General features: G+C 39.5%; 5 protein-coding genes across 6 annotated transcripts; 2 read left to right on the top strand and 3 right to left on the bottom strand.

The window, feature by feature from the left end:
- Nucleotides 1-57: 57 nt before the first annotated feature.
- On the bottom strand, nt 58-1,300 carry LOC119080502 (serine/threonine-protein kinase Nek5-like). The gene is made up of 4 exons (XM_037188901.1): nt 1,197-1,300; nt 856-1,132; nt 619-796; nt 58-557 (listed from the first exon to the last, which is right to left on the bottom strand). Exons 1-4 carry the CDS (start codon nt 1,259-1,261, stop codon nt 193-195), a joined length of 885 nt encoding a protein of 294 aa, XP_037044796.1. The 5' UTR covers nt 1,262-1,300; the 3' UTR covers nt 58-192.
- LOC119080383 (pre-mRNA-processing-splicing factor 8) lies at nt 1,286-17,040 on the bottom strand. 2 transcript variants are annotated; one of them, XM_037188691.1, is made up of 14 exons: nt 16,892-17,040; nt 16,132-16,716; nt 15,849-16,064; nt 15,521-15,733; nt 15,327-15,452; nt 14,755-15,011; nt 14,255-14,635; nt 13,964-14,190; nt 12,873-13,890; nt 12,366-12,653; nt 12,009-12,294; nt 11,322-11,941; nt 8,296-11,255; nt 1,286-1,298 (listed from the first exon to the last, which is right to left on the bottom strand). In XM_037188691.1, the coding sequence occupies exons 2-13, from the start codon at nt 16,695-16,697 to the stop codon at nt 8,308-8,310; spliced, it is 7,146 nt and encodes a 2,381-aa protein (XP_037044586.1). In that variant the 5' UTR covers nt 16,698-16,716; nt 16,892-17,040; the 3' UTR covers nt 1,286-1,298; nt 8,296-8,307. The 2 variants fall into 2 exon arrangements, with proteins under 2 accessions (XP_037044586.1, XP_037044585.1); XM_037188690.1 differs by lacking the exon at nt 1,286-1,298 and having other exon boundaries at nt 8,212-11,255.
- Nucleotides 4,412-5,353, top strand: LOC119080546 (splicing factor 3B subunit 6). The gene is made up of 3 exons (XM_037188961.1): nt 4,412-4,573; nt 4,729-4,847; nt 5,050-5,353. Exons 1-3 carry the CDS (start codon nt 4,544-4,546, stop codon nt 5,279-5,281), a joined length of 381 nt encoding a protein of 126 aa, XP_037044856.1. The 5' UTR covers nt 4,412-4,543; the 3' UTR covers nt 5,282-5,353.
- Nucleotides 5,330-6,814, bottom strand: LOC119080516 (vesicle transport protein USE1). Its single transcript, XM_037188925.1, has 4 exons — nt 6,561-6,814; nt 6,107-6,503; nt 5,518-5,659; nt 5,330-5,450 (listed from the first exon to the last, which is right to left on the bottom strand). The coding sequence occupies exons 1-4, from the start codon at nt 6,701-6,703 to the stop codon at nt 5,410-5,412; spliced, it is 723 nt and encodes a 240-aa protein (XP_037044820.1). The 5' UTR covers nt 6,704-6,814; the 3' UTR covers nt 5,330-5,409.
- A 316-nt stretch (nt 17,041-17,356) lies between the features above and the next one.
- LOC119080387 (golgin subfamily A member 4-like) lies at nt 17,357-25,786 on the top strand. Its single transcript, XM_037188697.1, has 7 exons — nt 17,357-17,541; nt 18,085-18,166; nt 18,364-18,773; nt 18,855-22,538; nt 22,604-22,675; nt 22,740-22,862; nt 25,048-25,786. Exons 1-7 carry the CDS (start codon nt 17,458-17,460, stop codon nt 25,072-25,074), a joined length of 4,482 nt encoding a protein of 1,493 aa, XP_037044592.1. The 5' UTR covers nt 17,357-17,457; the 3' UTR covers nt 25,075-25,786.
- The last annotated feature ends 332 nt before the right edge of the window (nt 25,787-26,118 follow it).

Raw genomic sequence — 26,118 nt, 5'->3', positions numbered from 1 at the left:
CGTTCAGAACAGAGATTGGTAATAGCCAACATGTGTTGGTGAATGGAGCGAAAACAATTTTATGTTACCAGCGCTAAGCTACCAGCGAGTCTTGCGATGGTGCTTTATTTTCGTTTAAATTTTACAAAAAATACAGAAACACTTTTCACATCTCTAGGTCAAAGAAATGATAAAAAAAGTAGAAATTCTCAACTATGAACAGCGATTCCTGGAGAGATCGCCCATATCAAAATAATTTTCGTAATATCGCATCACCACAATTGGTTGGGCGATAATTTGATCGATCTTTGCACGTTTTGTGACATTCGGTTCCAACATCATATCTGATAATGTCATCAAATCTCGAGTGTAACTCTTACGTTCATAGTCAATCGTCTGATAAATGGATCTCGATGATAATTGATACAATTCGTCGATGTCATAAATCCGATGGAACGGATGATGCAGCATGCACAGTTCGTAGAAAATGCAGCCCAGCGACCAAACATCGGATGCGAAGGTGTACTTGGTTTTATCGAACAGAGCTTCAGGTGCTGTATACAATGGAGTGCTGTGACCTGTAGCAGAGATGAGATATTGTCTATTTTGTCACTGAAATAGAGGACATGGTAGTCTTACAGAGCGCATCGTCTTCGATTGAATACTCAACACACTTGGAAACACCAAAATCGCTAATCTTGATTCGACCATCACTGCCAATCAAAATGTTCTCACTTTTCAAGTCGCCGTGTACGACACATTTCATCTTTAGATATTCCAAAGCCAGTAAAATATCGCACAAATATTTCAGAATTTCCTAGAATTTTCATTTAAAATTAATTCAACTGATGGATCCACACCGCATTTTAAACGGACCTCTTGACTAAATCTTTTCCGCTGATGATTGTATTCGTCAATTAATTGCAACAGCGTGCCGTTCGGTATGTATTCCGTTACGATGAACCAAAATTTTTTCGAATGGAAATATTCCAGCATTTTCATAATCCGAGGATGTTTCAGGTGCTTCAATACATGCACTTCCCGTCTTATCAATGCAATGTGATTGTAATGTCGCAATTCATTTTTTTCTCGAATTTCGATAGCTTTGACACAGCATTGTTTGTACTGACTGTTGTCACAAAGGTATACCGTACTGGTGCCGATAAAAGAAATGAGTAAATTCAAGATCGGCGATAAAATCAATTTGAAAAAATTACCCAAAAGTACCTTGTCCTAAACACTTGACTATCTTAAAGTCCATGCTCTCAATTATGTTCGTCATTTTATTGTTAAAAGGTCAAAAGTCAGAAAAATAAATTCTCTAAAGTCAAATTATCCCGACGGTCATTAAAGGAGATGTTTAACATCACAGCGTAGGATTATCACTGAACTGAACAAAGGTCAATGAACTTGCTGATAATTAAAATCTTTAACGAAAGGCTATGTCATCTGTTATCGGCAGCGTCGTTAAAAATGATGGTTATTGCAGAGTAAAATAAACCAGGCAGGAGCGCTTGATTTGACTAGGGACCTGAATTATCTAGTAGCCATAGATTTTGCAAAAAACGGTAATTCAATTTATGTCAGTGTCCATTTGAGTTCATCTTCATATGAACCGCTCCTATCCTGCCTGGTTTATTTTACTATGCCATGGTACAAATTTTTTTGATTCTTTTGAGAATGCGATACGTAACCTTAGACGAATTATATATAGACTGGAAATTACGAACAAAATTACGTAAAAATTGTGTCCCCGACATGAAAAACGAAATATTTGCTAGTGTGAGAATTGGTGGGCAAATTAGCGCGAAGGTTAATTATTAAAAAAATAATAATAAAATATTGGAACGATTACCTTGGGGATGAGGTCGGAACCTCTCAGAGATGGAAGTGTACTTTAAGAAGAGTGATTTATTTCAATGGATTAAAATATTTGCAAAAAGTTTCCGTGAAAAATATTTTCGAATTAGCACAATTTTGACACAATTCATATAAAACACTTGAAAGTTGAGAAATTTTTACTTTTCCTAATATAAGCCACACTCGAAAAAATGCGTCTACACAATATTTTCACAGTAAATTAAAGATAAATTGTCCCGAATATTAAATAAAAACATAGCTAACGCCGACCCGTACAAAACACCTATTCGTATCAAAAGCCTTTACTGTGAAACTCTTCATTTCTTTTACTTCATTCTCTACTGAAAAGCTATTCGCCCTTTAAAATCACTTACATTATCTTTCTTTGCCTTGTTAGCATATACAAATAAATTGCCGGAGGCAATATAGACAGCCCCGTACGAAGTCAACTTTCATAAATTCCTATTGAAACAGCTACATACCGCTATATTTACCTATATTTTCCTATAAATAAACATTTCACAGATGAATATGCTATTATATAGCTCTATATGCCTGTATATAGCTCAATATAGGTGAATATAGATATATATAGATGTCCATATATGGAATGCCTGAGACACCCCACACACATAACAAATTATTTCCATGTTAACAGAAACACTCTAAGTACCATTTTTCCCAATATATATCTCTTTTATTAAAATCCAATATGGCCACCGGCAGCCATTTTGTTAGGAGACCGGAAATTTTGCCGACGCTTTACATTCGTTAATACCTTTCAAACAAAAAAAAATTCATGAAATTCGGTCAAAATTTACTCGAGATATTGTCAAAATACACCACGTTCACTGTACTTCCGAGTAGCCAGATAAGAGCTCACTCCAAGAGACCTAGCTCACGCTCCGGAGAACATAATTTCAAAAACTTTTTTTCCCTGATTGGTACGGTCAATACCTATCTAATAAAGCTAAAACAGACGAAATATGTTGAAATGTGGCCGACCTACAAGCAAAAACTGCTTGCCGTCCTGTGCCTGTTTCACACCAAGGGGTCTAACTCACGAGTCGGTCATCCGATTTCCATTAACTTTTTTTTGTCGATCGGTATTGTCAATACCTTTTATTTGACGTATCAGTTACATGTGTAACGTTTGAATGTCCGGAGATATCTTCGAAAAACCGTAAAGCACTTATTGGGCCACAGCTCGGGAAGGGTCGATCCAAAATCACTCATCTTCGAACTTAGCCTGTCTTTTGACATTACCAAACGGAAAAAAAAAGAATTTTCAAAATCGGATGCATTTTACTCAAGTTATCGTGCAGACGGACAGACGGACATTTTTTTTTTCACTGATTTGGCATCTCTAGACAACCACAATAGGTTTCCCCTTACTCAGGGAGTCCAATTCGACGTGTTACGGACGTATGCGTAAACGCATAAGACCCCAGTACTTCGTACGGGTCTAAACAAAAATTTACATTCGCGATACTGGATTTTCAAAATACTAAACTGACAACTAACAAAAATGTCATCGCCTACATGTGTTGGTCTAAAATTCTACGTAAAATAGTACGAAATATTCATCTTATACAAACTGATGTTGGGGACATAATTTACCGTACGAAATACCACTCTAGGTATGATTTCTCTAAGTACGTAACAGTATTGAAATGTCAAAACAAACGATTGGAGTTGAAGAAACCCAATGAAACTGAGACTAGCATCAGATCAGGGGTGTTTTTGCTTAGACTTTTGCCGGATCTCTGCAACAGTAACGCATATCCGTGTACAGCATTATAAAAGATAAAATTGTCAAATAGACAGAGAGCTTGTTTGCCTAGCGGTCGCTGCGTATCTTATTATGTTTGTTCCAAGGCCATACGAATTGTCGAATTACTGTCAAATTTCATCCATATAGACACAATCACTTTTTAAATACCGAACAACTTTGCCGAAGAAATAAACTTTCATGGCCTCACCTGAGCGCTGATTTGACTAGGGACCTGAATAATCTAGTCGCCCTATATTTTTTGCGTATAAATTTTTTCTATTTATGTCAGTGTTCATTTGAGTTCATTTTCATACAGTGTATTTGGTCCCTCATTTGACTTTTTGAAAATGAACCGCTCCTGCCTGGTTTATTTTACTCTGCCGTGATCTCTATGGATGAAATCGTGAAATCGGCAAGTGAAAATTCTTGAGTACAGTTTTACATACTTGGAACAAACCTATCGTCACACACAATAAATGAAAAATCCAAAATGACGAAAAAAGCTAATGTCACTGGGTATTTCCCCTCAATTTCATTACAAAAATTTAGTAACTAATGTACTTGAATAGGTGGGAAACTTATTGAATTCTGATATGCAATGGCGTTTTCCGCATTTAAGTTACAGGCATACAGTTCTCAATGCAAAGTTAATGATACGAATTTGCAAAAATTATGCAAAAATTACTACTTTCATTTGTTCAAACACCTTGGTTGATTCGAACCTGTTGTTTATGTCCTTGGTAATGATGTGGCGAAGATTTGACAGTCATTGTTACCAACTTGCATATTTTCATTTTGTCTTTCTCTGACATTTTACGTCGACATTTTGGATTATTTGTTTTGTTGATCGCAGTGAAGACTCATTGACGATTTGAACAGTCTGGAACGAATATTTTCTCGCGTTAATCCTGGTAATATCAATATCTAACAATGGCACTTGCTCTACAAAAACGGAATAACGTAAGTAACATTTCATTTCCGGCGTATCATGTACACAAGCTTAGAATACAATTTCTCTGCTGTTGTCTTCGATAAATTTCCGTGATCCGGATGATCACAAACGTTTTCATGAATCGCTTTTTTGGCCTAACTTTAACGACTAAAATCTCTTTCAGATTCGACTACCACCAGAAGTGAATCGAGTCCTTTACATTCGTAACCTGCCCTACAAAATAACATCCGATGAAATTTATGACATCGTTGGCAAATATGGAGCAATACGACAAATAAGAGTGTAAGTGGTATCCAAATATTTACATTTACATGCTCTGCGTCTGCAATTATGTTAGTCCCTGTTTAGGTTGGGCCAGGGGGGCCAGGGATCTCTTATACAATTCAAAGCTGTCTTGCGATAAAAGTGAAAATTTATTGAGAGTTCAAAGAGGCTCGATTGTCGTTCATCATCCAATTTTCTGATAATTTCTTCCATATTTCAGTGGAAATACACCCGAAACTCGCGGAACAGCGTTTGTCGTCTACGAGGACATATTCGATGCGAAAAATGCTTGCGATCATCTATCCGGCTTTAATGTGTGCAACCGCTATCTGGTCGTTTTGTACTATCAATCGAACAAGGCCTTCAAGAAATTGGACGTGGACAAGAAACAGGAAGAATTGAACAACATCAAGAGCAAATACAACATCAGCACAGAGGATTTGAAGAAATGAACGAGTGATTTATGGAACTGTAATTACAAGTCGAATAAAAGTAATAAATTGAACAATGGGCCCACAAAACAAGCGAAATATTTTATTCACGTTAACCACACACAGTAGCTGCTGCTTTGGCGAATGTGTTACAGCTTCTTCTTCGTAATTTTCATAAATAGAACCATAACTGGAAACGAATGAGTTTGCTGTTAGAATGGCGTTGTTCGCTAGTGTAGTCAATCAATTGTACTTACAAATAAATATCATCATAACCATGCCAATCATGATCCACATCCAACATTTCCACGCCCGTTTGGAATGCTCTTGAAGTTTGTCGGCCTCCGTTGCCAATGATGCTAGATTTTTCTCGGATAGATGTGTTGATCTGGTCACAACCTAGAAAATAAATAAATTTTTCTAAAATCGCTGCAATTGACAATGTTTCCTCAACTGCAAGTCTTCCACAAGAACCAGTCATTTATTCTTTGCGCAATAGGATTTCTAGTCCCAGAAACCCCTGAAAACAATTTGTATCAGAGAGTTCTTGTCTCCAAAGGACTTACGTCTTCGAGTATTTTCGAAGACGTCACCACTTAATTATGAAGTAATGTGAGCATTCAACAACGAAGAAATTGGAATCAGAACTGTCCTAGATGCGAACTAGGTCTGAGTTTGAGTCGGGCAATATAAAAGTTGGCAATCGGGTTCAATGAACGCCCGTCGAAATACTTTAACTTATGGTTCTTGTGGAAAGAATGGAATTTCGCATCTTTCCTTTACTATCAGCCAAATTCCAACAATTCCTTTCTGATTTGTACAAAAAAATATTTCTGTTCGACTCACCTCCGTATCCTTCTTAATAATCTTGTTGGCAATTTCCGTTTGTTCCTTCAGATTTCTAGTCAACGACAACATATCTTCGGCGATTTTCTCTTGCATATCACCGTAATACTTCATAGCCTGTCCCATATTATCACTGTTGTTAGTCGAAACTCCGCCGCGCTTCCTCAATCCTGCTTGTAAATCATTTTGTGTGTCCAGCAGTTCCTTTCTCATTTGGCTGTGATAATGTTCGTTTTGTATTTGATTGATTTCCTTCAGCACACCGTCTCCACCGGCAACGTCTCTGGATTTAGCCTTTAATTTGCGTGAATCGGTCGCCTGTTCAACGTAATTTGTGGCAGTCTTTAGCTTATCGCATCGATTGTAATATTCATCCAAGACGTTTCGATTTGGTTTACTTGAATTAAAGTGATCGATGAGTTTATCTCTTTAAATTCATTCCCGGGTCACTTACTCTTCGGATGCAGCTAATTCCTTGATCATCGTATCCAGTGATTTGATATACTTTCGAAGACTCCAGTTTTTTATGTCTTCTTTTGCTACATCCTCGCAATGACTTATTAACGTGCGAATATTTATTTCCAGTTTAGATGCCATATTTGTGTGTGTCAATCAACTTCGACGAATTTAAATTCTAATACAAAAGAGTCCCAAAAATCACTCCAGGTATTTCCCTTTTTATTTATTATTTACACGTCAGATTTTGTCAACTAGAGAAACATTGGACGAACTGAGGTTCCATCTATCGGTCTTTCTACGAATCTATACACCTATATCGACAGTTAGTGGATATTATCTTTTAAATTTTGATTTAAACAGCATTTTCAAATCAACTACAATAGCTGCACGCACAGGACCACCTCTGAAACATGGTTTCACCATTTATTGATCTAGATACCAGCATCAACATTATTGCAATTTAAGAGCTTTACACCTTTGGAAACTATGGAATTCGAAAAAATAACTGAAGAGGAAACAGTAAATGACAAATATAGACCGAGAGCCCGCAGCTAACAGTCTGAGCTTAGTGACATCTGAGACGTCAAAATTTTTGAAATTTCATTCGTCATTATCCACGATGAGCTGTACTCTAGATCAGATTAGAGTTTCAAAGATCAAAAATTCTTAACGCTGAATTAACTTTGACAAGTTGAATTACTGACCAAGCAAAACAACAATTTTTTAAATAATTCTTAACTTTGTTCCCTGCTACCTGACCTTACTATTTCTATCAGGAAAATTTGCCTGTTTTCAATAAGAAGTCGTTAAGACATTTACCATCTAATGATGGCCTTATCTTAGAGTTCATAATAACCAAAGGTGGGAAGCCTGAGATTGGTGTAAAGTGTCTCAGGTTCCAGACTACAGTAACAGATTGGCTCGATCTATTCTGTTGAGATGATCGTTAAGCTAGTGGTTAAGTGGTTTGTGATCCTTTATTTCCCATCTCGTTAGTTTAAGGAGCTCATTACTCCTGGTCAACTGGTCAAAATAGCTGTACCTTAAGCCTACCAACGCCAGATATGGGTAGTGTAATCATAAATGACATGTATCTTGTAAGAACTACTCTGTCTTTCTTTGCTATAATTTCTTCTTATTTGGGTTAATTTGATCGCAACCAGATCTATCCACTTTACATCTTCGAGTTGAGAGCCCAAAAATTAGGCTTTATGCAATTCAGTGAGCAAATTTGAACTTATGCCGGTTGTGCAATGTCATATGAACGTATTTTATCGCATTAGAGGATTTTCAAGGATTTTTATTGCACTCAGTTACTCATAATCATGTACTGAGCAAAACGCGTCAAATGTAATGGTCATTTTATGACATCGAGTGAAAAGTACTCGCTTCGCTCGGGCCCTCAAACTATTCTATTATTATGACCGTGTGTTATTAGGTTCGTGAGCCTAATAAAGTGCTTTGCACCGAGATTCATTGACGATGCAGAGCATCTAAAGTTCGAAGTTTAATGCTGAGTTCTAAGTAAATACTTGTAAATTAGTGGAATTGCACACTCGAATTCCATAAGTTTCCCATTATCGGTGCTATTACTATTGTGAATGTCGACAAAGATGTCAGAACGGTAATAAATTGAAGAAACGAACTCATTTCCATAAAAATTCCATTTATTCTAAAAGAATGTCCTTTTCATTACAATTATACTGGCGGTTACACGCGGAAATCGAAACTTTTTACTCATTTTACGCATACGAATCCTCTCGATCAGCACCGCCACTTCCATCGCCACCATCTTCCAAATTCGAAAACAATAAGAAATGCGATGGTCGATGTATTTCGTGATAAAATTCCTTCGGATTGGATAACTGCAATTCGTACTTCATGTTCGGATCGTGTCGTACGCCCATGAAATTGTAATTCCAACTGCCCTGCGCCGGTATCATGAAGAAACCGAGGAATTTATTGGACAACAACATTTGCACCCGTTCGTAGTGACTGGGTAAGTACCCTTTGGGGTTGTTTCCTTTATCGGTGTTCTTCGATCCCCATTCGAAGCCGGATGGCGTCAGTTTGTATGCTGTCAATGAACAGGAACCGGGTGTGAACGAGCACGTTATGATGATGGTTTTTTCGCCATCCCAATTCGGATTCTCTGACATCACTTTGGCGTGTGTTGTAATATCTTGTGGGGAAAGTTGAGGCAATTCATTGGGCTGTGTGTGAATCCAGCCAAGTGGTTCCATGTCTTTCAAATACTGGTGTGACGGCAACTGATTTGGTAAATTAATGGTCTGATGTGTACCCCATTGCGGTGGCATGACAATGCATCGGATTTCTTTTACTTGTGGATTGTCTGGTGGACTAACCCCGTACAGGTAACCAGCAATCTGTGCTCGCAAATCGGAAATTGTAACGAATTTCTTGAGCACATTCTTCGGCAAAATGTATGTGTAGCCCGTCTCCTTGATATCGTCCGAACTGACGTAAATGTGATTCGTGCGGAGGTGAAGATTCGTCGCTGAAATAGCCCGGACCCTCCATTCTGTTTTCGAACTGAAAGTTTGAGTCTCGTAATTCGAAGTGGTCGATGTGATGATTTCATCGCCATGTTTATTGGTAGTTCGAGTTGTTGTTGCTGTGAGCTGTGACTGTTCCTTGGTTTGTTTCTCAATTTCAGCAATTTGTTGACGCTGAGCTGATGGTGCCGATATTTCCATACCCAAAATGATGTCACGAATTTCGGATTGTGTTAACGACGCAACATTCACGTTGTTCTTTTTACCGTAATCGGCCAGGATGAGATCTTTGAGTTGAACTTCTACTTTAATCCATTCCTCATCAGTCAGTGTTGGCCAGATATGATGTGCTTCGGTGATGGTTGTCTTGTCGGGTTTCAAAATGACTTTCGTCCGTTCCGTATTCACATGAAGTGCACGTAAAATTAGAATCAAACGTGAGAATGCCGTGTATGAAGAAATGGTCTTCAACCAATCGTCGTACAAATTGAACAGGACCATCTGCGGTTCGGTTGCTTTTAGAATTAAATCTCCGAACTTCTCAACCTTCAGACAGGCTTGGAACGGTAGCTGCAATTCAGATCCTTTGATCACGATGTTCGGGAAATCCAACAGATGCACTTCCAGCGGATCCAACATACCCTTTCGCGTGACAATAATCTGTTTCGGTTGTTCTTCAACAGGTAATGAACGAATCAAGGCCGCAACTTCTTCGGCTGTTTTCCATTTGGCCAACTGGCCCAAACGTTTCTGACCCGCCCATACTGAAGTGTGGATAATCTTCAAGAACAACTGTCCTGTACGCGGATTGAAAATGAAAATAGCTCCGTTGATCGGCTTCGTCGTTAAATTTCCTTCGAATGTTTTGTGGATGGTCACTCGATATACGTTTGTGTCGTCGACGAACCAAATGATTTGATTGGAGAACAATTCACCATAATTCTGCGAGGACAGATACGGTTCAGTAGGTTCCGAACTGTACAGTTGAAGTGCCTTTCGGATACGTTCTCGTAGGACATACAGTGCAGGATTTGCTTTCATTATTTTGGCCATGGCTTGTTGAATCAACGGCTTACATCCAGGGAACCAATTGCCATATGCACTGTGCAAATTGTAGGCCAAATCGATAGCGATCAAAACACCAGTGGGCGACGGATAAATTGACATGTTATCGGTTGTGTAATCCAAGAATTTAGCACGAGCGTAACGTTCAACATCGTGCGAATCGTAATCACCCCAACGCAACTGAACGTCAAGCCAATATTTTTGAGTAGTCGTATTGTCCATCGTATCTTTTGTGTCAGCCAACAATGATGGTCGCGATACATTCCATTTGTAAGCCGGAAACAGTAAGATGTCAGCACACGACGAATTCATTTTGTATGATTTACGTGGATGGATGGTCTCCTTTTGAACAGTTTCGATTTCCAGTGCATCCAGTTCTTGATCGAACACCTGACACAAATCCATGACGATGGATTCGTGGATCTTTTGCCACAAATGCGCACGGAATATTTGAATCAGCGAAATTTTCAACGTCGGAATTTTGCCGTGCATGAATATACCAGTCAAATCCAATTGGACCTGGAAGCCTACGTAGACATTGGCTCGGTTAATTGTCGGCGACCACCACAAGGTAAACCGACGATTCGGGATTTGATTCAAACCGGAACGTTGTGCATTGGTAAGTTTCTTGTATTTCATTGACTCTTCGAAGCCGGACGCTTTTTCCCAGAACAAACCTTCCCATGTTGGGAAGTATGTGCCCTTGAACAGTGTATGCTCCAAGATTCCTTCAACTCCGCCCAATGCTTGAATCATATCGGTTCGATAATTGTTCAAATTCCACAGCTTGCCGTCGTGGCGTTGATGCGTCCACCAGAATGGATTCTGCTTCAAGACTTGATACTGTTTGAATTCTGTTCGAATACGCCAGCCCTTGTCATAGGCTAATGTGTGACGATCCTTTTGGAACAGGGTGTTGATTCTCGGTATTCCTCTGTCCCAACTGTCTTCCAAATCTTCCAATGTCAAGCGTCGATTTTGTGCATTAGCTTCTTGTCTTTTCAGTGCATACTCAGCCCATACACGCTGCGAGTCAATGAATTCGGATTCCCACGGTTGAATGTACCGATATAAATTCGGAATCAATTGATCGTCATCATGCGACATACCTAAGAGAGGAAGAAACCAATTTTTGAGTGGTGCTGTCCATATCTCAAATCAAAGTGTCAACTTACCCGAACGGAAATGCGTAATGCCTACGTCGGTTTGCTTGGACCATCGTAAATCGGATTGTGGAATCAACACATGACCCATACTAAGCATACCAAGTCCGCCCAATTCCTTTGGCGTGTAAAACACAACCGGCGGAAATCTGGACGGCATTTTGGAATTCAATCCAATCTTGATTCGAGTTTGGATTTTGTTTTCACATTTCACCAGCAGATCGAGCAGTTCTTGGGTGTTGACCACAGCCTCTCGGAAGTAGGTCATCAAACCGATCAGGGCGGTGTTCCATTTGTTCACAATTTTCGTGAATGTTGTCGATCCGGATGCCATCAGAATTTGACGGACACGATTGTGGAAACGACCCAGCGATTCGTCGTCGACCCGAAGGAAACACTGCGCTGTTCGTTCTTTGGTCACTTCATTTTGTAAATTCCATACGCCATCGCGATGCGTGAATTCTTCGTGCTGAGTTCGACATTTTGGTAAGATTCGACACTCGAAACCTGACATGTTGAACAGCAAATTCGGATTGTCCTTCGAGTAAACAGACACAAACGTATTTTCCCATTGTATTGTGGTCACCGATCGAGGAAGTCTGTTCTTTATGTCCCAGAAAACGGCACGTCCCCTGCAAGAAGAAATAAAATTGGAAATGAAAACTGCCCTTAAGCCGTCACAGTTGATTCAGAACTAACAGGTTGACATCATGCTTCATCAATCTCATTCGGGCATCACGGGGCCAACACTTTTTGTTATTGTAGCCGACGATATTTTCGTTATTCGGATCTGGATGTTCAGTCAGGTAACGTTGAATCAAATCACGCGCTTCCTCGGCGGTAAACCGGAAGAAAATGTGAATTCGATCTACATAGCGACAGAACAAACGTATCGGATGATTTGTTTCGGTCGCTGTATCTTGGAAGGTCAGAAAATCGTTCGGCATTTGTGGAGGACCTGCCATTTCACTCGCCCGTTGCAACCCTGAGTGAAAGAAACAAAGAAAACCAATCAAAATTTCACTCAATTAATGACAGAAATTCATCTGAAATTACCAAGGACCAGCAGATCGAGTACAAGACCGTAGTACTGAGCAACGAACGATGCAAATTGCAGACCACGAATGATGCCATAACTGTTAGTGTGGTTCATGTCTTTGTAGTTGATGACAACGTTATTTTTGGACGTCATGTAATCGGCAATGTTGTGATCGACAATCAAACGCAACAGACGATTGAGCAGCGTTAAATCAATTTTCTCGTACAATTTCTCGAAACGGGACTCTAGCAATACATTACATTCACCTTCCGACACGTCCCATGCGTCCTGCAAGTTGTTGATACCTGTAAAGCAGGAAGAAAATTAAATTCGAATTTACCGAGCGTACAGTGCATCAAGACTGAAATGGTAGATCAAAATATGAATCCGTTGATCGTCCAATTGACCACAAGCGTGAGGTTTGTAACAAGGGGATACTCAAGTACAATCTCGTTGTCACAAAGCACACGTCCGTAGAACTGAATTGATTTGACACAATGTTATTGACTGTCGCATCGACTCACCTTGACACCACTTATAGACTAACAACGGTGGCGGTTCTGTATCGCTTGGTTTCACCCATGGCGGGAACAAACGTCTTTTGTCCGCTTCATACCACAGATACTGATCGAGGTAAGCGTCAGTGATCTTTTCCAGTGGTTCCACGTCGTAAACGGGTATCAGATGACTGTATAGATCCATAAACTCGATTCCGACCTCTTTGAAGGCTCGCTGCGTCAGCAAATGACGTTTGATTCTTGACAATGCCTCGTGCGGATTATCGTACGCCTGTTCGATCAAACCGAGTTCTTCACGTTGACTTTGGTTCAGACGCGATTTGACACTGTACGCTTCCTTCAATCGTTCCAACGCCAATATCAACAATTTCGTGTCGTGTTTGTACGACAACGGAGGGAATGGAATCGGCGCAAATCGACGCGATTCCAACCAATGTACGGTGGTTGTGTAAATAGCTACAGCTTCTTCCGGTGAAATGTATGGACCGTCTTTCAGGTAGTTGTGTTGTCGTTCTTGTTCGGCTTTCAAGTACAAACGCGTTAAGCGACCGAGATTTTTCTTGCAAACGGTTTTATCAACCGTTGCACCACGTCGAATACGTTCACGATTGTAATGGGCTGTGTTCGTCCACCAGTCAGCCTTCATTTTCACATATCGAAGAATCATGTTTTCGATCGGAATCGGCAGTCCGGGAACTTTCCACGGAATGTTAGCCTTCCAGCAACGCCATGCTTCCGATAAGTGCTGCAGGATGGTACGGGCCTTGTTCTGTTTGATTCCTTCTGGCATCATGTCGACAATGTCGTGCATTACAGATGCTCTCAACTCCAAATCGAAGTGAGATTCGACACGTTGCTTTGTCACTGTTTTGGCAACACCTTTCGAATGACGACCCTCGAACTGACGTGATAATAGATTGCCCAACCAGCGTTCCAATAGTGGTGTGATGCCACGCATGAAGAACAACCATACACGCCAACCAGGAGCCCAGAAACCGCAACCAGGACCTTTTCCAACTGGACCCTGCAAAAAATGGAAAAGGAAAATTGTTTGTGAGACAACCAGACGAGTAAATTAGGTGACATATGGGACTCACCGTGTTGAATCGATAGTAGACCAAATGCTTCAAATCTTTGCACATTCGAATTTGTCTCATCAATTTGTACTTGTAACGGTACATTCCCGTTAATTGACCGACATGAGCGAAGATGTACTGCAAACCATCTGACAGCTGGAAGGCGTCCACATTGTTCAGGCGATATTGAACATGCGAATCGATGATGAGCTTCGTGAGACGCAGAATTTCTCTGCACAAATGGAACGCTGAAAACGAGAGCATTCTGTAAATATTTTGGCTTTACATCAGGCAATAAGTGAGGTAACTAACCATTTCCGAACCGAGACTTCTTTCGCTCTTTTGTGGTCAATGTCTTAACGGGTTTCAAATTGAAGTTGTAATCCAGATGAAGGTAATTCAAATTCTTTCGATGAATGAGAAGATTTAACATGTTGTATCCCTGCCGACACACCTGCAAGCCAGCTTCGACCCAATCCAACGTTGTTGTTTGGAAGAATTTGGTCGCTTTGAATGAGCGGAACAGGTACCGTTTCTTTTGAGGCTTCGGGCGTCGGTGTTTCAGTGCATTCAGCACGTAGTACTTAAGTAGTTTCTGGTAGCTGACACGTACTTTAACGGGATGACCTGGTGGACAGTGTTCCTTGTACCAACATTTGACCAATGGAATGTCGATAGCACGCCTCATTCGTCCTAAAATGAGGTAAAAACTACAATCAACGCTACGCATACACCGAAAGGTACTGGTTTTATCTTCTCAATTGTCTGCTGGTGAGGCAGATTTAATTAGATTAAAATTAGCAATTTCTTACCTGATCTCATGTTAAACGGTCTAGGTGCCCATAGTAGAGCAATACCATTAGCCGTGTTGTCCGTGTACAACGGTTTGTCCTGTAAAAATGGCTGTACGTATTCATCCAATGTGAATTCTTCATCCTCGTCGAACGTAGGCGTTTCCACCACTTTGATGCTATGCCGGTGCGATATTGGATTGATGAGCGGATCGAAATAGAAGGCAGGTAAATCTGGATCTTCGGTTTTGATGTAGACCACATTCGGTGCGTGATACCTGGTGATGAAAACAAGGAATTGCTTTAATTCAACAGTCGACTCAAGTCTTAGTTGGTAGCATGAAATGTAAGATTTAAAATGTCTGTGAAATTTAGCTGTTGTGACCTTGTCTTATGGCCACAACAAACATCATACCACCGCCCAACAAGTGAAACATTTGAATCGCATTTATAGTAAATTTCCTTATTCGGGCTCAATGTTACTATACCACCGTTTCGCATAGCCAAAGAAACAGATCGTTCGAATTGGAATTGCTGGCGATTTAGTGGACCTAAGAACATATATACAACTAAAAGCAGCATCTCAGACTTACCAGGACAGATGAACGAAATGCGGCATGTTGTTGTACAAATAGGGAAACGCAATGCGATATTCCGTACGTACCGGTTGTCTGATGATTACTTTGTTGATGTCATTGAATTCGTTCCAGTCGTCATCGCTAGTTAAGAAAATTAAGAAAAAATCAGCAAAACTCTGGAGGAATACAAATTGGAATAAACGACTTACCCGATGTTGTGATCTTTGATCAACGGTTCGAATTTCGGTCCACCAGGAATTGCCATATTCAGTGCTTTAGCGGTGAAGAAGCTCTTCGGATCGAATAAATAGAAGAAATTTTCATCCACAAGATCGGTCAACAATTGATTGGCTAAGCGATACAATGTGGCCATTTGCGGCAATGACAAATTCCATTTACGGTATGTCGAACCATTCACGAATCTGGAATTAACGGATGGATCTTCTCAGTTAAAATGGAAAATTAGTTGTGTCTATTGCTCAATGAGCACAACGAACATCTCGTAAAAGCGTTACGCAAACTAAAATCTCCACTTACTTGGACCCAACGAGTGGTTTGTGCTCGTAAAACCATTTGAAGACACTGCCGTCTTCTTCGCTATCCAAATCAATTTGAATCGCCTCCAATGGTTCCACATCCAACACATTGTCGGCATAATCAAGTGGGGGTTCTTCGTCGTCGAATGGTGGAAACCTCATTCGTTTGAAATGCCTTCGATCACGTTTCTCTCGTCGCATCATAATCCACATAGTGCTGGACGAAATAAACACAAAATTAGTCTCACGCCATAATTACGTGAACAGAAGCCAACGACACTTACCCCCATTGAGCTATGTAGACCGGTTCAATTACCCACGGAATTTCGTTGACAAATGTTATAGCTCCAGTGATGTGATACAACACTTGCACATCACGAATTTGCTCCCACGGCATCGGCATATTTTCCAGTAATTTAAGTACCGCATGCGGCATATACTTTAATGCGCCCAAATATACTCTCTTATCATGTCGATATTTCCGACTGGTCATATCACCATGATCGCGTATAATTTTCCGAATATGTTCCGGTGGCATATCCTCCTTCTGTGCATCGACAAAACCAAATTTTCGTTTGTCCGCATACCGTTTCGACTGCAATTGATGCCATTTCTGCGCCTTCTCTTGCAATTTCTCCTCGGTAATTATGTCAGGCTTCGGATTCGGCGTCGGTATACTACTCAACTGTGCAGGTGGTACACCTTGTGGCATTTGCATTTGAGCGATCTGCTGGGCATGCATCTGTTGAGCATGGGCTGCAGCAAATGCCTGTGCTTGTTGTGCCTGAGCCTGGGCCATCATCTGTGGCAGCCAGGGATTCGGCGGTATCATGTATGGCGGAATCGCCATCGTGTACGTTTACGGCTGTCTGGAAAGACAACGAAACAAAAATTAGAAAATTGACGCTTTCACTATGTAACAACTTGAAAATGCTAGGTCGCCGTGTGGTTGCAAACAGAAATGTCAAAAGGAAACAACACCGGCAACAAATGTTAGCTTTTGACGTTCATACAAGCAAAATACTAAACAGAATTTATGCTCACCTTGTACACGGATTCAATGCGCGTCTTTCGGTTATATTTTCACTAGCGTAAATCGAGTATATTTTACAAAAAATCCAATAATTCTGGAAGGGTTATCACTTGCGCGGTGTAAAACGTTTCAAGTCAACCATTTTTTAAAGTGTTCTCCGATTGCGAATGTTGGGTTAGAAATTTTTGGTACTGAGAGTGCGTTTCACACCATCAATTGAAATGTCAACACTCAGTAGTTTTGAAGTAGTTGCAGGATTCTTTGTAGAATACCTCATACCAAAAAAAAACTTTGCTGAAAATGTCAATGAAAACTAGTGTGTGCTAGTCTCTTATCATCCAGGATCGCGTATAGTATACGTATTAAGTATCAATGATTCTCGTCCTAGACCCACCGAACATAGAAATGAAAGTGTTTGATTCTGTCATTTCTCTGCTCCAATGGCTGAAATGTCATTGGAGTTCTAAAACAGACAACCAATCTGTCAAACAATGGCGATTTACACGTAATGAAACGTCATACAAACGTAATTTTCCGTCTTAAATGTTTCCAAATTACAAGAATTGTCCATTGAAAAATGTTTAAAAAATTGAAAGATAAAATTGCGGAGGAAGTAAAATCATCTCCTTCCCGAATTCAGCAGTTTGCACAAGCTGCACAGGTCGGTGATGATGTATTTCTTGAGTGCTATTCCCAACAATACGTGACTTTTTTTCTGGTGTTTTGTTCCTAATTTGTAAAGCAAACAACCACTCCCACGGAGGGAAAGTTTTATTTTCATTTTAATTGTTTCATTTGCCAATAATTTTTCGAATCGAAAATGTGTCACCAGCTCATATTCTGCCGTCGAGTTTTAATTGATTTTCATCACAGTTTCATTCCGTTGATGACCCTTATAACCCTACCGAATATTGCGCAAAATCTCATTAAATTTAATTGTGTTTATGTGTTCGACTAGTCGGTTCCTCATATTGTCTTATCAATCCGTTGATTTAACTGATACCGTTTCAGATAATAATTCACGGTGCAACAGGTTGCTTTTAGTTTAAAATAATTATGAGGACTGGGAACTTGGCCAAAAAATGTTTTAATATTTTCCATTCCATTTACATTAAATTTGTTGTTTGTTTACTGAGTGTCTGTGCTGAAATGGGATCAGAATAAATTTAAATTTTTGGTTTTTATTTATTCATTTGTTATTTAGGCTGCCGTTAGTTCAGCTTCAAGTTCAGTGTCGGATACCGTGTCTAGCAGTGGCGAAAATTTTTTCAGTATAGCAGAAGAAGGTAAGACTTTTGTTTTAAACCTATACGACGACAGTGTCTTCTGACCAAGGTTCTCAAAGAACAGGTTAAGACACTTGGTAACGATGGGTCTTTTTTCTGTCATCAGACTTTTTCTTTAATTGTTGAATGACCTCAACTATGAGGTCCAGACTATTTTTCCTCAAATCATTAATCTCCTTAACTGTCCTTTCCATTAGACACACCGCAAAATACTCCACAACATCGAAACGTAAAATCAAACGATTCAGTGCATTTAACCACTTCACTCAGTAGCCTAAATTCTATACCACTAAACAATGGCACTTCATCGCAAACATATACGCGAACGCGAAAATTGTCCAACTCATCGTTGGCCAGTGATGTGTCATTTCGCTTACCGTCATACGAACCAGCCGTTCAACACATGCAATCCGATATGGAATCGGCAAGTGAATTTGAGTTTGATGGTGGCAATAGTATGGCCAGTGCTCAATTGGATCTGTTCAGCAAGGAGCAATTGCATCAGGCGTACAAGAGCGCGTTGGAACGGTATCAGAAATATCGGAATCGGTACACAGAGGTAGCGAAACGGTACAGAGATTTGGAACGAGACAATACGAAAGCTAGGGTAAGTTTCCACCTGATGCCGGATAATATCGCAGAAAATTTCAAATTCAACTAAATGTTCGTTCTTTTCACGCGTCTTCAGTCGGTGCTGGTCGAGACCCAGGATAAAGCCTTACGGCGGATAAGTGAACTGAGGGAACAATGTTCGTTGGAGCAGCAAGCAAAAGCTCACTTAGAATCCGCCCTGCGATTAGAAATGGAGGAAATGCAATGCGTTATCAAAACGTTGACATCCAAATTGTCGCTGTTGGGTGAAAATGCCGATGAAGTTCTCAAGAATGGCGAGGAGAATTTGATTCATTTGGATAATGTGGACCAATCTTCGGCCAATTTGATCAGCTTGACCACTGATAACGACAACAATGTGTCGGACAATAACAACGAAAGAATCAAGCAGCTGGAGGAGATGCTAGAGAAGTACAAGGAACAAGTGAATGAGGAAAAGAGTAAATTGATTGTGAAAAATGAGGAAGTCCGTCTGAACACCGTTCGACTGCAGGAGTCACAGAAAAAGATCAAGGATTTGACCGCGCGCGAAGAGGAAAACACAATTTTGCTGGCCGAGAATAAGATGATGATCCATTCCGAATTAGAAAACAAAGAGAAGGAAGTGAAGAGCTTGGAACAACGACTGTTGGTGCTTGAGAAACAGTTGGCCGACGAGCGCGATTCGATGAAGCAAGAGAAAAATAAATTGGAAGCTCAATATCAGGCGCTAGTTCAAGAGAAAAAAGATGTGGAAAATCGTCTCACCAACTCAGACAAGTCAAATAAATCGTTGGAACAATCGCTGAACGAATTAAAGGCACGACTTATTGTGGTTGAAAGTGAGAAGGATAAGACGCTCAGCAAGAACAAAGAAGAATTAGACAAATTCCGTCTGGCATACGAAACGATAAAGCAGCAAAACGAAGAGCTAGAACAGATTTCCAATAACAAAACGAAGGAGAACCAAGAGAAGATTGAAGGCGAATTAAAACATATTAAAGTGGCACATGCAGAAATGAGCAAGCAATCAAACGAGCTCGACGAAGCTAACAAGAAATTGCAAAACGAAATTCAGCAGAAGGATGCAGATATTGAGGCAATACGTAAGGAAATCGTTAGTCTCAAGCAGCAGCTGGATGGTACGACAAACGATAAAAGAGAGATTGAAAATAAGCTGGAGCAATTGGAGACCGAAACCAAAGAGTTGCGGCAACAGTTCGACCAAGAAAAAGTTCAATTGGAAAATGCTTTACGGGAACTAGAGCACAGTGGCCAGAGCGAGAAGAATGTACTTGAAGAAGAAATTGCCAGTCTTAGACAGAAATTGCAGCAGGTTACGGAAGCAAAATCATCTACTGAATCGGAAGCTATTCAAAGCATCCAAAGTTCTATGCGAGCAAGCATCGAACAAATGGAGGAGAGGATAAAACACGTAAATGCTGAACTGAAAGAAAAACTGGAAGAAAATTCGAATCTTCAGAGTCAGCTTAGCGAAACAAGAAAAGAAAAAGACGATTCGCAGACTGATCTGGAAAATTTGCGCGCCAAAATCGATACGCTGAAAGGGGAAAAACGCGATTTGGAAAAGACACTGGAGAAGGAAATTCGCGACAAATCGGAATTGCAGACACAGGTGACAAACATTTTACAGGAAATCGGTCGATTGGAAGATCAGCTGAAAGAAGTTCGTCACTCTTATGTCGAAATTGAAAAGGAAAAGCTGGCATTGGAATTGAAAACCGAACAGATGGCCAAGGCTCACGCTGATGGTAAAAATAAGCTAGACAAGGACAATACACAAAAACTGCAGTCAAGGTTAAAGGATATGGAACAGACACTGAAAGAGATTCAAGCCGAGAATTTACAATTGACTGAAAGTAATTCGTTGTTGGAGCAGAACAACGTACGACTCCAGACAACCATTGCCGAATCGGAAACTAATCTAGCAATTTTGAGCGATAGACTGGCAGAACAAGAGACTCTGTTAACGGCACAGCGCATAGAATGTGAGTCGCTTTCTGATTCAATGGAAAAATTAAACGAGAAGCTGAGCCAGTGCTTGGATGAGAATTCACGATTGTTCAACGCAAAGGAACTTATGGAACACGAGTACCGTTCGCTTCAAGATCAGTGTGAAGCTAAAGACAAGGAGAAACTATGCGTTCTGGATACGAATCAATGTTTGGAGAGTGAGCTCACAAAGCTACGTAGTGAAGCCGAAACTGTTCAAGCATTGGAGCGTGAGAAAAATAATTTGTCAACTGTTTGTGATGGTATGCGAAGCGATCTGGAAAATGTGCAAAAAGAGAACGACGAACTCAAAAGTATTCGCGACACCCTTCAAGCGAAATGTGAATCGCTATCGAAAAATGTGAGTGAGATGGAAAAACTGAAAACGAACGCGGAAAGTGAGTTGAAAGAAGTGCAAGATTCATCGACGCGCTCCCAAAAATCTCTGGCTGACAAATACGATGCACTGCAAAAAGAAATCGTCGAATTGAACAATCGAAACCAAATGAACTTGGATGAACTGAAACAAACTAGCGATGAACGAAACCAATTGAAAGAGAAGTTGAAAGGCTACACGGAATCGCTGAAGAAGCTTGAGAGCTTAGAACAAACTGCCATTGAGAATGAATACCTGAACAAGTCCGTCAAACATTTACAGTCCGACTTGGACAAATCGAATGAGGAAAAGTCTAAGTTCGTTGCGGATGCCCAAGACCTAAACAGTCGAATCAATCAAGCCCAAGCGAAAATCCAAACCCTGGAAGCCGAATACAAAAAGAAAATGGAAACGTGCGTGGTACGTGAAGCTGAAATTGAACAATTAAAATCGGTTTGCCAACGTGCTCAGTCACTAAATAACGATCTGCAAAACGAAATGCAGCAAAAGAATCAACAAATCAGTGCACTTAACATGAAATTGGAGGAAATGTCGGCTGGCATCGAATTAACAGAGAGTCAAACACAGTCGCTGAATAATAAAATAACAAATTCGGAACAGTTGAACGAAACGTACCAGAACGAGTTGCGTAAGCAGAAAGCCGATAACGTTGAACTACAGCAAACGAATCAGAGCATTTCGAAGCAATTGGCTGATGCCAGATCAGAACTGGAGACAATATCCGGACAAGTTGCGTTGCGAGAACAGAACATAACTGATTTGGGTAAAGAATTAGATTCGAGTCGCGCCATCATAAGCGACCTGAACAAAGACATCGAAGGCCAACTAACTGAACTGGAGGAAATGAAATCACTTCAGGAGGAAAATATAAATTTAAGGCAAAGGGTTGTCGAATTGGAACAGTCGTCGGTCGAGTTAACTAAAGGTGCTAAGAATGATGAATCCGAATCGTTGAAACGACTAAACGAGTCGCTGAAACTGGAAATGGCTCAGTTAAAACAGTCCACCGATGGCCAAATATCGAATTTACAAAATGAAATTGACGAATTGCTGGAAAATGCTAAAGCTTACAAAGAGAAATCGATTGCATTGGAACAGCTGAAGGAGTCAAACAGTGTGCTGCTGAAAAAACAAGTGGACCTGCAGTCAATGGTTGAAAGTAGAAGCGATTCGGAGGCCATGTCAAAGATACAACAAGAACGCGATGACCTGGACGAGAAATTGAAGAAGATAATGCATGAAGTCCAGGATGTGTCCAATCGTAACCTGTTTCTGGAACAGAAATGTGAAAATTACCTCATCTTAGAGCAGTCAAACGAACGTCTCAAATCGCAGAACGATAAACTGTCAAGGCAATTGGATGAAACTTTGGTGAGTGAAAGATTCTATTTAACCAGTGACCATTGATCGAATTAATTCATTTTGTCTGCTTGTAGGTCTCATTGCACCATCATGAAGGCATTGCAGCTAACACAGAATTCGAATATTTGAAAAACATAATGTTCCAGGTGAGTCTATGTCACTACAATTTACCATTAAAGTTCAGTTTTAACGATTCGTTGTTTTCCTTAGTATTTAACCAACAATATTAACTCGAATGGAAGCACATTGGTTAAAGTCATTGCGGCTGTACTCAAATTTTCACCTCAACAAACACAAGTAGTGCTAGAACGCGAAGCCCAAAGAAAGACATTGGTGAGTTTGTTTGTTGGGAACATTTTTGCACGTGAAATAGTAGAAATTCAAGTGTTGAATTGAATGTGGAAATGTAGCTCTTTTGACGAGTCTTTGCCTTAATCTTAACCACTAAATTTTCTCACATCTCATTCCTGAAAACTACTCTTTTCGTCATGGTACTCTGGTGCTATGGTTACTTTATCGTCAAGCTAATTAAGAAATTAAGCAAATCGCTGGCACCTCGTCAACTCAGCTAGACTCTATTGTTCAGCTCTGCTGAGATTCAAATATGTTTGAGCTTTTATCGTCTATATCTATGGCTGGTTTCGAAACATCCACCCGAAACACGTTGTTACCTTCAAGACCAGTAAGGAGTCAGTGAACTGAATGCTCAACTGTTGCCTTGGCGGCAAGCGCATTTCGATATGTTCAATGAACATTGTTCATTGAATCTATTACTTCCTTTGTATAAAGTATTGTCGAATATTTTAATTCGTTTATTTAAACATGCATTAAAGTCACTTGAACCGGAGGTCATCGTTTTATGTTAGCGTTGATATCGATAACAGATGATTTGACATTGAATTAAAATTGATAATTAGTGAAAGTTATGTGAACGATCAATGGTATGTAAGGTCGAAGATGTGTAAAATTAATTTAATAATCCCAAAAGCTTTAAAATGAACTGCCCTTTACAGCGAGTACATAGTTAAGTTTTCGTATACATTGCCAAGAAATATTACTTGGGCAATTCTTAACCTGTCACATACTATTCATCTGTTAACGACGAGAAAAGTAATGACAAGCTCAGGGTAATATAGTCTTTAGCCCCGTACGAAGTACGAAGGGGCTTATAGGATTACGATGCCGTGTGTAATTGATGGAATTCGAAGCAGACGGTAAGGGCAAAGTGTTTGCCTATGTTCATAGATGACGAATCCGCAATAAAAATTTGGGCCGTCTGTCCGTCTGTTCGTCTGTCCGTCACGTCGATATCTTGAGTAAATCAAATCCGATTTCAAAAATTTTTTTTTCCCTGAAAGATAGTCAAAATAGTGAGGCTAAGTTCGAAGATGGGCATATTCGGGTCGGCCCTTCGTGAGTTAGGGCCACCTAAGTGATTTAAGGTTTTTTGGTGATATTTATGGCAAAATAAACGATAATAAATGACACGGCAAATGATAGGTATTGTCAATACCAATCCAGGAAAAAAAAGTTTTTTAAAATCGGGTGAGTGGACCGTGAGTTAGGGCCTTAGAAGTGAAAAGCTACTAGGGCCCTATGTGTATTTTACATATAACTCGAGCAAATTTCATCCGTTTTTCGTAATTTTTGTTTCATTTGGAAGGTAATCAAAGGCCGAATAGAATGTTGTTGAAAAAAAAATTAAATTTGGGTCCTCGGACTAAGGCTGCTACTAGGGCCCTATGTGTATTTTACATACAATTCGAGTAAATTTCATCCGTTTTTCGTAATTTTTGTTTCATTTAAAAGATAATCGAACACCGAATAGAATGTTGTTGAAAAAAAAATTAAATTTGGGTCCTTGGACTAAGGCCGCTACTAGGGCCCTATGTGTATTTTACATATAGCTCGAGCAAATTTCATCCGTTTTTCGTATTTTTTGTTTCATTTGGAAGGTAATCAAAGGCCGAATAGAATGTAGTTGAAAAAAAAATTAAATTTGGATCCTCGGACTGAGGCCGATACTAGGCCCTATGTGTATTTATACTCAATAAATTAAAATTTTAGGGCTATTTGAAATTTTTGTTTTATTTGAAAGGAACGTCGTACGGGGCTTCGTAATTGCGCTATGCGCAATTTCCAAGATGTACATATTACAGAATAATTTTACTTTAACTACTTTAACCGGCGCATTGGCTTACGGTCAAAGTAGGGTGACAGACGCACTAGGGTCACGTACGCGGGTTTGCGGGTTTGTACGGGGCTCAGTCGCAGCAAACGCTCCGACTGTTCTGATGGCTCGTTTATAGAGTAAAATGCATGTTAAAAAAATTGAAGTACAAGATTTTAAATCAACAGATTAAAAATATTTTGATCGATTGAAGTAATAGACCCGATAATAACACTGATCATATGCTATATGTATACACACTTGTACTCTGATCGTATTAACTCAAATTGCAAAATTTCACAGCTGAAACAAAACAAAAATGAAAAAAAAAAAACATTTTTTTTACAGGTGGGGCAAATAAACAATCTTCTCTAGCAGGAACGTTGGCTTTTAAATTTAAGTTTGACCAAACACGTTGACCGGTGATTGAAGGATCGAGTAACGTTAGATTTAATCACAGACAAACAACAAAACACACATAGTTAACGGCTTCCTTTTGTTATTGCATTCATTTTATGAAAATGGATCGTATTAATCACTCACTTTATCTTAACATTATTATTGTGGTGACGAACTTATTTAGACTCCATCCATATTTTTTGTTCATTTGTTTTTTTTTTGTAAAATTTGTAAATAATTTATGATCGGGAGGTTCATTTTTTTATTATTATTTCTTTGTATTTCTCCTCACTTGTTAGTGTAATTAAATTGTAGAACGGTTTCTTTTGTATATCAAATAAACATGAAAATGAATAAGAAAATTGATTTAAATAGACAAGGAATCGTGTGATGTAGATTTTTATACGAAAAAAAAAAACATAAAATCAAAAGTTTGTAGATGAAAAAAAAAAATCAGATTTTTAGATCAATTTCAAGTTTGTTATAACAATTTCTGTTGCGCATTACTCATCAAAATTGTGTTGTTGAACCCGTACAACAACTGGCAAAACTAGTAAAATTGAATCCATTGTTAAATAATTGATTGTGTAAATTCAGTTCAGTTTTCGTTGTAAATTAAGTAAAGCATTGCATTGTAAATGATAGTGAAAAAAATATTTAAATTAAAATAAAACATTTAACACTAAAAACGAGAAAATCTCTTTGACTTCATTTGACCTTTTGACATACTCCAGTTTCTACCAGCTTTTATCAATAAGAATATAAACAACAATATACCAAGGAGATGTAAATTCAAATCTAGAGGTGTGTTGATGGAAAGGAAATCCTGGCTCATATCTTCGGAACCACTTTCTCCGCCAAGGCGAAATCGATAGATTAGACCTCTAGCTATTCGAAATATCTAATTAGAATTCATTAGGTTATTTGAGGAATTTTCCGGGTAACTTTTTAGGCAGCGGTAAAAGTCTGACTGTAATGTTGTAAGCTATTGGAAAAACGCGGACCCACCCACTCTGAAAA

This window comes from Bradysia coprophila, unplaced genomic scaffold (assembly GCF_014529535.1).
Source record: "Bradysia coprophila strain Holo2 unplaced genomic scaffold, BU_Bcop_v1 contig_350, whole genome shotgun sequence".
In the NCBI taxonomy this organism is placed as follows: Eukaryota; Metazoa; Arthropoda; class Insecta; order Diptera; family Sciaridae; genus Bradysia; species Bradysia coprophila.
This window is presented reverse-complemented; position numbering and strand designations above follow the sequence as displayed.